This window comes from Monodelphis domestica, chromosome 1 (assembly GCF_027887165.1).
Source record: "Monodelphis domestica isolate mMonDom1 chromosome 1, mMonDom1.pri, whole genome shotgun sequence".
Lineage (NCBI taxonomy): Eukaryota > Metazoa > Chordata > Mammalia > Didelphimorphia > Didelphidae > Monodelphis > Monodelphis domestica.
The window spans coordinates 636,133,473-636,147,725 of NC_077227.1; the positions used below are offsets into that span (position 1 = coordinate 636,133,473).

At 35.5% G+C, this 14,253-nt stretch overlaps 1 protein-coding gene across 1 annotated transcript in view; it reads right to left on the reverse strand.

The window, feature by feature from the left end:
* The window catches only part of ACTR2 (actin related protein 2), a 51,971-nt gene that overhangs the window by 13,710 nt on the left and 24,008 nt on the right, over nucleotides 1–14,253 (reverse strand). The window contains exons 5-6 of the mRNA XM_007476739.3: nucleotides 5,160–5,296; nucleotides 1,599–1,748 (exon numbers count right to left, since the gene is read on the reverse strand). Coding sequence (XP_007476801.1) covers nucleotides 1,599–1,748; nucleotides 5,160–5,296 — 287 coding nt within the window. The remainder of the gene's footprint in view (nucleotides 1–1,598; nucleotides 1,749–5,159; nucleotides 5,297–14,253) is intronic.

A 14,253-nucleotide genomic window follows, 5' to 3' on the forward strand; every position in this document is an offset into this window, starting at 1 on the left:
GGAACAGGCAAGAACAAAGAAAACAGACAATTCACAATAACTCACAAGCTACAATCTTTCTAATGCCCATTTCCACAAGCAAACTTAGGTCTTTTTCAAGGTAAAATGCATTTACTGTTATTGATTGTTTATCTTCTGGTATGGTAGCAAGTACATGCTCAAGCATGTGTGCATACCCCTTTTATCAAGGCAGGCAGCACTGCTAATCTGCCATTTATGTATTTCTTAAGCATTTAAAATGTTTTAAATTGTGTTAGCAATTTACTAGGTTTCTCTCTTTTTTAATATAATTCTGAAAAAAAAAAATTTGAGTGTTGCCTCCCTAATGCCATTTCCCTCAGACTCTGTGGCTCTTATTGCATAATTTTACATAGTACAGTGGTTTTTAGGAACATATTTCACATTACAGTAGAACTGACTACACACTATTTACGAGTTGTGAAGTGTGTTGAGTTCTAAAAGTACAAATTATATACCAGTGCGTTTTAGCCTTAAATCTCAAGTGAGTTAACAGAAAAGTTTGCTTTTAATAGATCAAGAGACCTGAAAGAAAATACTTAACATGAGATCTTAATCATAGAGACATCTCACACTTTATGAAGCATTTTGTCATTTTTGATAACCATATTATCACCATTTCTAGTTCCTTTATCAGGAGAATTCAGTTACCACTCTTCTTTCATCCAATATCAAACATGAAGACAGGTAAAAAATTAGTTAGGCAAGTTTTTAAGCACACCTTTCAAAAGAGTTGTAGAAAAATCTTAATAAATGTGATTTTACTATAAAATAATTATATATTGTCAGTGTTAAATATGGCTTAAAATTATTTCCTAAATAAAAGTTAAGAAAAGACACCTTATTGAGATAAACTTAAAGGCTAAATGTTATTACTTAGGTCAACAACTAAAGTCTTGTAAAAAAGTTACCTGAGTTATAAGTAAATAAATTTTATTCATTAGATGAATTTTATTTAATGGATAAAATTTATAAACATTTCATTAGTTAAACACTGATTCAAAGAAAAGAATGCCAACTACTGAATTATCAAGGCAAGCTTTTATATTCCAAGATTTAGGCAGTTGAAGGACAGGTAGTATAAAGTAGAATAAATTCATATAGAATTTTCAGCTTTAGTCTATGCTGTGCAATACTATAAAATAATTAGGATCATAACATTTAAAGATATGGAAGGGAATTTTAGATACCACTTATTCCAATCTTTCAAACAACTATTTGTAATTCTTAACACAAGAAAAAAATATTAAAAACAATGACTTCTATTATAAAGCAATACCACTCTAATATTTTAAATGTTCTGGAAATGTATGGATTTCCTCGAATTATGCATACTGAAACAGCCATTAAGAAAAAACTGCTTATATATATTAACTTCTTAAATTATACACAGTAGGGGCAAGGTGGCACAGTGTAGAGCCAGATCTGGAGTTGCAAGGGCCTATGTTCACATTTCCTGTTTAAGTCAAGTCAAGTCACTTATAACTCCATTTGTCTGTCCCTTGCCCTTGCATCTTAAGAGTTGTTTCTAAGATAGAAAGTAAGGTCTTAGGAAAAAAGATTAGACACATCACACTTACTGTATAAGATTCAACTAAAACTGTGGTTTCCAAGGCCAGTTTCTGCTCCTGCTCAATATTGTACCCCACATAACAGAGTTTTTCTTTAATCATGCGAACAGTTTCAAAATCAGCAGAATGGTTGAAGGCATATCCTCGAAGCAGAAGCAGCTGATTATAAAAATAAGAGAAGATTAAGTACTGCTATTTCTATTTTTTTGATATTAAATTCCATAAAATAACAGTTAATGCACAATGTTTTAAGGTTTAGAAAGTGCTTTATCTATATTTTTATTTGATCATCAATCACTCAGTGACAGACACTATCATTATCCTCCTCTTGTAGATGAGTAAAGTCGGGCAAAAAAAAAAAAGGTTCACTGTCTTGCAGAATTTAAATCCAGGGTTCTCCTGATTCCAAATCCAGTATTTTTTAAAAACTCTGCTGCCTCATGTATATGTAATATATTAAATACTAGCAGCTTCTTCCCCCTCATCTTTCTTTGTCTATACTCAATGTCTCCACTGCCCATTCTAATTTCCCAATCCCCTTCAATCTGACTTTCTTCATCACTCAACTCAAACCTCTCTCATGGCATTTGTTCCATGAACTTAAAAAAAAAAATTCAGTGAAAAGAGCTCAATCAAGTATATGGCTTTGAAAAACAAGTATTCACAAGAAATATTAAGAAGTTATATTATGAATGGCATTTTGTCTCATCATTAGAGAGCTAGTCTTCAGATAATTATTTTTGGACATAGCAACTCATGAAGACCCCCATGTGATCTTTTCATGGATCTACATTATAAGGCATGGAAAAGTTATGATGTTACTAGACAGAAAAACTAACCCAAGAAAATGAAAGTAAACACCCCTAAAGTAGTAAAGTATGAAAAGGACATAATGTAGGTTTTTTTGTCTTATTTAATATTCTTATATAAGCACAACTTTATATGAGAGAGGTTCTCCGTCACCATAGCATTTGTTGAAAACACTCCCAAGATCCTCACTTCCCAACATTAGCAAGCATTGGGCAGTAGAGTGAACCACCAATTTGTATTTACATATTTTTTTAATGTTTAAAAAGAGGCCCTCCTCACAATAATGCTAGGAGAAGAGAAACACAAGTATCACAATCTCTAGTGAATGAGGGACTCAACAGTCAGTGGTATGTGTGTGGGGGCAGGTAGGTGGCTCAGGGGATTGGGAGATGGGAGGTCCTAGATTCAAATCTGGCCTCAGACACTTCCTAGGTGTTGTGTCCCTGGTGAGTCACTTAACCTCATTGCCTCTCCTTTACCAATACACAGTAATAATTCGAGGAGAAAAGTTAGGAATTTTTTAAAACAATAGTGGTATGTACGAAGGATTAGAAAGAAAGCAGTAAATAGAATCTGGCCAAACAAGACACAATTCAGAGATGATGGGATGGCTAATAAAACCAATAGTCAACGATAGGAGATCAAGATGGTAGCCTTTATGTTCAGGGTTTTTCTGTGTATGCCATTAGTGAGCCAAGCCTCTAGTCTGGAAGGTTTCCATTTAGTTTGTCTTCGATGTCTCTGGAGCACTGTTCCACTGATCATTCCTTGGCCCTTTAATCCTAGCCTCCATTGTTCCCTTTGCTTACAAATTTACCTAAATTTCTCTTAACCAACAATTAACCATCATCTGCCCATCTTTCACTCTCTTCTCAAGCTTTCAGCTTCCCTTTTACAGCTCAACTTCTAGCAGGAGTCATTGTCTTCAGCCACTTCAATATCCCTTTCTGCAGGCTTTGCTATGCATAAGATGCTACTCTCTTCCTCCTTCCATCCCCTATTTCAATGGGCTTGTGTGTCACTATACTTATGGTAGTCTATGCTAACATCTCGGAGCCCTTTCCTTATTTTCTTTCCTTTTTGGAACCACTAAAGAGATTTTAATCAAGTATCCTCAGCTTTCTTATTCTACATTCTCTCACTTCAAATCCCATTAATCCCTATTATGTCAATTATCACCATTATTCAGGCAAATATATGGACCTCTACCACCAGTTCTAGGTTTACAAGCCCAACTGTTTTGCTAGATATTTCCACCCATTTTTGTTTTATTTTATGAATATTTTAAACCAACATACCCGAAACTAAATTTTGTCATTTTCTTTCAAAGCCTATACTTTGACCTAATTTTCCCACTTCTTCTAATGACATTCTTTCAGCTATCTACAATTTCAAAACAAAGCCTTGAATCATTTTTTCTTTTCCCTCTCATCTCTCTACAGTGCCCCAACCCCCACATTGGCTGTTATATTCTAATTTTATCTCTGAAATCTCTTACAATACCATCCTGTCCTTTCTATTCCTACTTTTACCACCCTAGTTAAAACCCTTCTCTGTGTCTATTAGGTCATATTTAGATAACTTTCCTCACATAAAATTTTAGTCCAAGTAGTATCCCCATTTTCCAGATGAAGAAACTGCCGCTAAACTGAAGCTTGTAAATTCGATGATATTCCCAAAGTCACAAAGAATTAATGCTAGACCAGAGCCTTAAACTCAGATACAGACAGTTCTTGCTTTGTATAAATTCCACTCCCCAGTAGTCAGAGGGCAGGCAGGACCTCACACCAGTCCAAGCTCTGGTCCAGCTTCCAGTAGGCCACTACAGCTTCTCCTAGGGGCTCCCTGGGCCCTGTGGGGTCCTAGGCACTGAAGCTGCTCAGGATATTAGAGTTCAGGCTGACTTTTGAGGCTCAGAGGGTTCACAGAGCCCAGCAAGGGAAGGGGGAGGTGTGTACACATTAAGTTGAGTGAGGAACTATCTATATTTTGATTCCAAATTCCATGCATTTTTGACTGGTCGCCCTTCTCCTCTCTCTCTGTTCCTTTACACAGCTGCTAAGGTAATTTTCCTACTATATTATGTAAAGCTTGAGTCACAAAACTCCCAACTTTAATGGCTTAGCATTACTTACCAAATAAAGCACAAACTTCTTAGCCCAGAATTCAATGCCTCCCTTTATTTGTAGTTAATCTACCTTTCTAGTCATATTTCATAGGACTTCCTAGACTTTACACATCAGCTGAACTGGCTGACTCACTTTTTTTCCCACCTCATTTGATCCTCTCTGGCTTTTAAGGATGCCAACTCCCACACATGGAATTAAGTTTTCTTCTCCCGACTGACAACCTTCTCATTAAGACCCAGGTCAATTCAATTGTTGAAAAAACTACAGAGATCCTAGAAAGTTCTACATTTATTGGGTGAATGACAATAATACTTAAATATATTAAACTAATCTGTAATAGAAAAAAAAGAATAGAACTGAAATAATTAGGCTCTGAGTCCTAAAAAATTGACTGTGAACAGCTAGATTATGTAAATCTTATTCACCTGCTTTAAATGTTATTGGAGGAAACAGTATTGGGAAGCTAATTTATAGAGAAAAGTTACTTCCATTATATCTTCTGTAGATTGGTGTGGAGATTTTCTGATAATCTTTGAAATGAATAGATAAGTTTTAAAGCTAATTCATGATAGTGCAATTTAATGAAGTCAAACAAGGAAATGTTTAATATTATTATTTGTCTCTAGCTTACCTTGATAAGGTATCTGGTAATATCTCTCCCAGCAATATCCAGTCTTCTGGTAAGGTGAGGAAGAGAAAAGCCTTCATATACTGGACAAATATGAGTTACACCATCACCAGAGTCCACAACAACACCAGTCAATAAACCTAGGCAAGAAATATAGCATATGAAATAAAAGGAAAAAGTAGAAAAATTATAGCCAGAAAAATTTAGATATTAGTAAAGAATACCATCCAGGACTTTTATAGACTGGGAAACTACAGAAACAAACATCTCTCATAGCTACAACACAAAACTTCAATACAATGGGAGCATAGGTTCTCTTTTAGATCGTCTATAAAGAAGTTAAAACTGTATTTGATGGCCTGGATTAAACTGAATAACTACAGAGGGAAAGATAAAATCTTTCCTTAACATTTCAAATGGAGAAAAAGCAGAAATCTTCAAAATCCCATGAAAATAATAATAATAGTAATAAACATTTGTCACTTTAGAGTTTGCAAAGGGCTTTACTACATAGCCATCTGATAATCACAACTACCCTGTGAGGTGTATACTACAATTATTTCCATTTTATAGATGAGGAAACTGAGGGTCAGAGAGGTTATGCAATTTGCTCATGGTCACCAGATAATAGGTATTTGAGGCAGGATTCAAATTACGTCCTTTCTGACTCCAATTCTAAAACTCTATATACTATGCCATCACTTGATAACTATTTCAAGAAATAAATTTGTTGAAAAATATAGGAAGGGAAAAATCTTGAATAATAATGAGACATGGAAAATGCCTGACAGTAATAAAGAAGCAGTAAAAGAAACACAAAACCTTATCCTGGAATGTTGTAAATACTAATACTATTAACTATATTTTTAACCTGACTAACTCTCCTTTACTGACTCCCCTAAGGTTAACACTATTCTGGTTTTCTTCTTACTTCCCCACCATTGGCATGTGTATGTATGCACATGCACATGCACACACATACTCTCTTTCCTTTGCTGATCATGTCTACATGTCTATTTCAAAGTTAAACAATAGCAGACTTAAAATCATAGCCTTTAACTTCAAGACCCTACTTGACTATTTACTAAATGTGTGGCCTGTTTCCTCATCTTAAAGTAAAAAATTTAGACTAGATAATCAGCAAGGTTCCTTTCAGCACCAAATTTTATAACTTATTTCCACTTGAATATTATTCCCTCCATATAATTCATTTTAAGCTTAACAGATCTAAAATGTGAATTTACCCCTATATACATCTTGAACTTAACCTTTTAATATAAATACTACAAGAACAACATACACAATAACAATATTACTGATGTGCTGTGGGGTGGGCCAGCCTCCCACAGAGGATGGGGTCTTGGAGGTGGGACGGTGTCAGTGGAATGAATGATGGATGGGACACAGCTTTTGCATTCAACCCACAGCACAGGTTTCACAGGATAAACTGCTCCACCTTGGCTGAGGCCTAGCTTTATTTTATACCTTCATGATCACATGTCTACATGGCACAGTTTCATTCTCAACATACATGTTTCCATGGAACCTAACAACAGACAGGAAGCCTAGGGAGATAGTCAATGAAACATTGTTGCTAAGTGCAGGATCAGAGGTAGAATCAACATGATCCAGATATAGGTTAGGGAATTCAGAGCACAGATTTGCCAGTTTTTATGCCTAGAAAAGAGAGTCCTATCTAAGTGGGTATATAAGAATCCTTAGGTTTAATTTTGTAAGTGAGATCTCCTGGTAATATCCTGGAGGGACAGAGTGGGACATCTGTATTAACCCTGCAAACATGTTGCTCTCATGTATTTTTCCTGGGGCTAAGTAAAAATAATAATCATAGCAATTCCAATAATAAGGGGATGTTAATAAGGAAAGCCACTTGGGGGGGGGGGTCAGTGGGTGTTTCCATCCTTCCTGGGGCAGTTCCCAGTTTCCACATGTGACTGTCAAACAGTGTGGTCTTGATGGCTTCAGGCATTGATGAACATTTATGAATGACTAAAGTTATTCCTAGTACTATGGTGATCCAAGAATATCCTCAAAGATTCAAGATAAAAAAATGCCATCTGCCTCCAGAGAAAGAACTGATGGAATCTGAATGCAGTCCAAGATATACTATATTTCATTTTATTTATTCACCTTTCTTTTATTTGTTTCAATTATCTTTCACAAAAGGACTAATATGGAAAGATGTTTTACACTATTATAAATGTAAAATATCACTGTTTGCTGTTTCATGGAAGAGTAAAGGGAGGGAGAGTGAGACTGACTCAAACTTAAAAGAAAATGATTTAAAATTTTTTTCGTGTAACTGAGTTTAAAATATTAGTAAAAAATTTAAAATAAAAAATAAACATTGCCTCCTGATCATAGTATTCTCTCAGTAACCCACAAGGATTATTTGAGTCATCTTTAACTGCCCCCTTTTGATTTTAGGTTTTAATCTCTCAGACATCCATGCCCTCCTTTCTATTTTGATTACATCACAACCCTAGGGCAGGTCCTTATTGTCCCCCTAGTGTAGCAAACTCTTAACAGCAATCCTCTTGCCATCATGACCATTCTATACATTTCTGCCAGACTGATTCTTCTGTAAAATAAAAATAAGAAACTTACTACCTTTTTGAGGTGGTAAGAAAAAAAATCTTATAAACCTTAAAGTGCTAGATAAATTGAGTAGTATTTCCACAACTACTTAGCACAATTCATTGAATATATTGGGCACTTAACATTTATTAAACACTTAGAGTAGTCCTTCTAAGCAAAATAAAAAATTAAGTTCAATCAATTTTGAATAATTAGAACTCCGGAGTTCTGGTGAGAAAAATTACTAGGAGAAAAAAATTATCTTACAGGTTACTGTGAAGACAAAATTCTTTATTTCATGAATAATTTAAAGCTTCCAAATATTTAAAAAATAATACTGGTGTGAGATAACAGTCTGTAGGCCACATGCAGTCATAAAAACTAATGAATCTGGATTAAGATCTAATCTAATTAACCAGAACTATATTTATTATCCTTCATTTTAAAAAAAGTCTTCAAAACTTTGCAAGTAAATGTTATGCATTTTGGAGGCAATATCTATAATCACTAGGTAATATCTGAGAGCAAGACAGAACTACATGAATTAGCAAATTCATGTTCTTTTAGTATTCCATTATAAAAAGGTAACAATGATTCATTAGTTTCAGTAAATCTGTCTTCCTCTTGCTATATAATCGAGAAGATTTGTCAGCTTGCCATACTTAGAATCCAGAAGATTTCAGTCAACCCCTGCCTTGTAGATCTTTGCTGAAATGGAATCAATTCCAGGTGCTTTGCCACTGAAATAATGGCATTCAAATATCTCCTCTTCAGCTCTAAGTTCAGCAAGAGAAGGATTGACTACAACCTAAGGCATACAGTCAATGGCTTTAGTACTGGTTGATGACAGTCTGTTGAGAATTTCAGCTGCCTTTTTATTAAGCTAAGAATCTTTCATCTCTAAGCTTCACTTGTACTTCTGATGGAATTAAACACTACCTTCTTGGAAAGAGATGAGCTGTCCTGCTGGGAAACCCTATAGTAATTGTTTCTTATTTGGCAACATCTTTCTCATCATTTTTGTCAAACCAATTCTGATATCTGTGAGTGTTCTGGCCCAAATGAGTAAATGGGGTGCTATACACCAAGTCTCTGAAAGCTGTCTACTCCTTCTCTGCTTCACTGTTGCTGTGTGCTGACTCAAGTTTCCCCTCCAAGTCAGCAAAGAATTGTTCACACATGGAGAATCACTCTAATCTGTTATCATGAATCTCCTGATAGCTATCTTGCTTTGGAGTTGCCGCTTTTGTTGAATGTGAATGTTTAGCTTGGAAAAGATAAGTCTACGATTGGTCCAGCACTCTGCACCATATATATATTGCCTTTGTCACTCTTACATCTGCCTGTTTCTTCTTCAAATAATGATGTAGTCTATTAAATGCCAGTGCTTGTTTCAATGCAGCTTCTAAGGCTGAGATGCAACGAAGTGGATCAATTCTCCATGGCATGTGCTAATTTTGGCATGACAAACACCAAGAAAACAGAGGTCCTTCACCATCAGTCCTGAACCATCCATAAGTGGATGGTCATAGCAAATGGAGAAGTTTTGAATGCTCTGTTTAAGTTCACTTACCTTGATAGTATACTTCCCATGGATTCCCATATAGATAATAAGGTTGACACACACATTGCCAGAGTTTAGCGCAGCATTTGGGAGGCTCCAAAAGAAAGTGGGGGAAAGAAGGGCCAGTTTTAGGCTGCCTACCAAACTAAGGGTCTATAGACCCATTGGGCTGACCACTGTTTTATCATTATGCCACAAAAGCAAACAGTTTCCAACTGAATTGTTTTAGAAAGATTCTGAGGATTACCTAGCAAGTTAAAGTATTGGACACCAAGGTTCCCTCTCAAGACAAACTGCAAATCAGTCAAACTATTGCTGAGAACACAACTCTGATAGATTGGCCATGTTAGTCCTGATGCCAAATCCACACTTACCTAAGACTATTTTACAAAGAACTTGTACAAGGTTAAGCATTCACAGACAAATCAGAAGCAGCATAAGAACACTCTCAAGGTGTCTCTGAAGAACTTTAGTATCAATTGTAAGACACAGGAGATGCTGATACCAGGCTGCTCAGCATGATGTGTCTGCATCAAAGGTGGCTACATGAACAAAGCAAAATCACAATAGCATAAAGGAAACAGCTGTGCAAATTCAAAGACATTTCCATCCCAAATATTCGCAGACTACTTGTGTAGTAGTTTCAGAGAGGAGTCACAAAGATTAAGAAAGAGTAGGAAAAGGTTCTTGCAGAAGGTGGGACTCTAGCTTAGACCAGAAGGAAAACAGAGAAAGTAGGAGGTGGAAATGAAAAAGAGTTCTAGAAGTGGAGAAAGCCAATCAAAACATTCAGTCAGAAGTGAAGTGCCATGTTTGAAGAATTGCAAAGATGTCAGTATCACTGGATCACAGACTAAGTTGTAAGACTCCTTAGGAGAGTAAAATGTAAAAAGATCAGAAAGGTAGAAAGCAATCATGTTACAAAGGACTTTAAAAGCTAAAGAGAATTTTATATTTTATCCTGGAGATAATAGGAAGCCACTAATAAGAGATTTGTGAAGAGGGAGGAACATTTCAAGGGGTTTGCCTTTGCAAGGAGAAAGGCCTCTTCTTTATGTGAAACAGGGAGATAAGTGTAAAATGCATGTGAGATGATGATGTGAGATAAAGAACAAGCAGAAAGAAGGAACTCTATGAATGGCCTTTTTTTTTTTCAATGAAATGGTTTCAGTATGGTTCACAGATGAGAGGGCAGAATAAGAGGGAGCCATGGAAAGTAGAAAGATAAAACATTTTGGAAAAACTGCTTTGGTGAGTTGAATAGTGAATTGATTAGGGAGATGTAAAAGGATTGCCTTGATATAAGATGAAGGGACAAGAGATTCAAGAGGGCATATAGAGTTTAATGGGTAGTTAGGTTGCTTAGTGGATAGCCTGAAGTCAGGAAGACCTGGGTTCAAATTTGGCCTCAGACATTTATTAGTTTTGTAATCTTTAGCTAATAATGTAATCTGTTTACCTTAACCCACTGGAGAAGGAAATGGCAAATCACTCTAGCATCTTTGCCAAGAAAACCCCAAATGGGTCTGAAGAGTCAGACACAACAGCGTTTAGAGTTTCAGAGTTCATTAACATGGATATAGAACATTTTTGGGTAACGGCAAGATCAAAGGTACAACCATCTCTTCAAGTAGCTGTGTTGGGATAGAGAAACAGGTCATGAGAAATGAGTAATTTGAGAAACTGAGTGGTTGACATCTTTGAAGGAGTTGATCAATATGTATATTAAAGTCCTTTAGTATAAGAACAAGAGTTTGGGGAGAAAGGAACTCGCTGAGGGAGTATATTGAAGAACATTAGACAATAGTCACTAGAATCCTGATTCAGCAATAAATATGGATTGAATGCACCTATAGGATACTTCTGGAGATTTGAGGATGGAAATAAGGGATGGGGGATGGAGAATGGGATTTAAACAATGGGAAATTAATTTCAGAATCATAGGAATGGAGTGGGTATGAGAGTAGAAGTATGTTAATCCTTAAAGAATGAGTTCAAAGAGGTTATGGTTTATCCCTAGGGGTTCAGCTCTGAGTGAAGTTTTTACAAGGTATCAAACAGATGTGTAGCTAGAAATTAGGGATGGGGATAAGAGGGTACCTACAAAGTGGCAAGGTAACCTCTGTGGAGCTATAAGTCCACAAAGAGGGTGTCTAGAACACAATGGAGTAGCTATTCAGGAATGGAAATGAATGTGTTATAAAACTCAAAGCCATCAATAAGTTTTTTTTTTAAATATTAAAAACTTTAAGATTTCTTGACCAAAAGAATTTCTCTTTACATCAAGGCATTTGCATGCCAAGTCTTTTCTGTTGTGTATTCCCTACCAACTTTTATTGATGTTAAATGACTAAGGAATTATAAACTGGAGGAAATGATTTATGACATCAAAAATTGTACACCAACACTTAGCAAAGCACAACTTAATTTCCAGTTAGCCTAGAAATGTCCTAAATATATTTATGTTCAATTGCAGGGGCAGTTTTTAGCAGAAAGAGCAATATAAGCTTTCAAATAATGCTACTGTCCCAGATTGCTATTTTAAGCATGATTATAAAAAAATTTGCATTTCTCCTTTTAATCATTACCTTATTAAATTCAATTCAAATATTTATTGAGTTCCTACTATATGAAAGCTATTATGCTGGAGATAAAAACACATTAAGTGGTAAGGAGAGTCAGTTAACAAGAATTTACTAACATTAAGTACTCACTATGGGCCATGTACTCATTGAACAATGAGAATTCTAAGCAAGGGGAAAATATAGTCCTTGTCTTCAAAGAACTTACATACTAATCGGAGACAACATTCAAGTAATTGTACATACAAGACATATACATTACAAGTAGAAAGTAATCTCAGAGGGAAAGATATAGGAAAAATGGCATAGAGAGTGGGAAGAAGGGGACACTGGAGAAGGCTTCCTGCATAAGGTAGAAAAGTTTATAGAGGAAATGGCTTTTAAAAAATATACTTGGCTTTTAAAAAATATACTTGTCATTCCCCAAAAAAGACTTATTTAGGAAAAAATAAATAAACCAATCAATGAATAAATGAATAAATAAATAAATGGAAACTCCATGCTGCATAGATAATGCAGAGAATTCTGGTTTTTTATTTCATCAATAGCAGGAAAAAAGCACTTAGGTCTTCCATCCAAACCTATTGTTATTTCCTATTATTATTTGAATTTCATATTCTTCCTTCTTGTATGATGCCTGAACCAGATGATGGTAAAGATGGTTAAGCCAGCATTTACTCAACCTTCTCAGCTAGAGGCTTGACTATTTTTTTTTTGTTTCTTTGCCATCTTGCATTGGGAACTGAAGTTATGTTAGTACTAGCATTGAGGTGGCTGCTGACCTTGGTCTCATCTCAGCTTAGTGAGATTATGTTAATTGTCCAGGATCACAAAGCTGATAAGTGAAAGAGGGCAAGAAATTAGGTCTCTCAGTTAAGAACTTTTCTCATTCCTGAATTAATGAATCTGGCCACATATTTTCAAGTTCTCCCAACAATACCCTTTTCTAAGGACAGCTACCCACATTGAGAAATACAATTTGTGATGATGATGCAAAAGAATATCACTTCCTGGAACTGAACTGACAGTCCTTATTGGCCTTTATAGTAAAATCTGCATTATAATTTTCCCCAAGTTAAACTATTATTAAAAATACTAAGGATAGCCAATGAGATAAAGTTACGAACGTTGGAATTTCAAAATGTGAGGTTTTAATGTAAAGACAATCATATTCATCATATCAAAAATGTTCAAAATTCATTTTACAGTCTATAGCTATAAGCTGGATATTCATTCTTTTCTACTTGGAGAGAAAAAAATAATATCTAGCTAGGAAAAAAAAACTTTTAAAAAAGAATTAAAGGGGCAGCTAGATGGCACAGGGTATAGAAAGTCAGGCCTGGAATTGAGAGGACCTGGGTTCTAATCTGGATTCAAGACACTTTCCAGCGGTGTGACCCTGGACAAATAATTTAAACCTGTTTGCCTAGCCCTTCTACCTTAAGAGTTGTTACTAAGACAGAAAAAGGTTTTAAATTTTTTTTAAAAGAATTAGAGAATCTTAAGAATTAAAAGAAAAATCAAAAGCTTAACCTCAACCTGAGGCATGATTCTATTAAACACCCCTCTTTCTCCATGAGACAGGATAACTCACTATACTACTAGAGTAAAATTTCCATTTTTTAAGACTTTGGTAACTAAACTAGATTGCCTCTAAGATTAAGAGCTGGAAGGGGCCTTAGAGGTCATCTAATCCAACTCCATTATTTATAGATGAGGAAACTGAGGCTTAGAGAGGTTAAATGACTTGCTGAGGGTCACATGGCTCATAAGATTCAGAGGCACAACCAAACTAAGGTTTTCTTGACACTAAGCACAGCACTCTATACATTAAATCAGGATTCTAGTTTTGTCTTATGAGCCAAAATAAAGAAGTCATCTCAAGTCCACATAAGAACTCTTCAATCAAACACTTTAAGGTCACTATCATGTTTTTCTCTCTCAGACTAATATTCTGAGTTCCTTCAATCAATCTATGCAAGTAGTTTTGAATCCCTTTGACATTTTAGCTGCCCTTCTCTGAAGGGACTTATCTACTCGATTCCTTCAATGTGGTACTCACAATAGGCCACAACAGTTCAAATGTTATTGAATCAGAGCAGGGTATATTGGAAACTAGCAAGACCTTGTTCTGGACATTCCATTTTTTATTAACTGACCTTAATATCACATTAGGTTTTTTGACTGCCCTATAACAATGATGACTTATGCTGCACTAGAAACTTACCATAAATGCTTATCATCTTCATGTTAACGGATTCCTAGGCATGTTTTGCCAAGCTTCTGCTTACATAATTGACCTCTTTGTATCTAAGCATAAAATTTCACACTTATCCCTACTGAATGCCACTTTAAC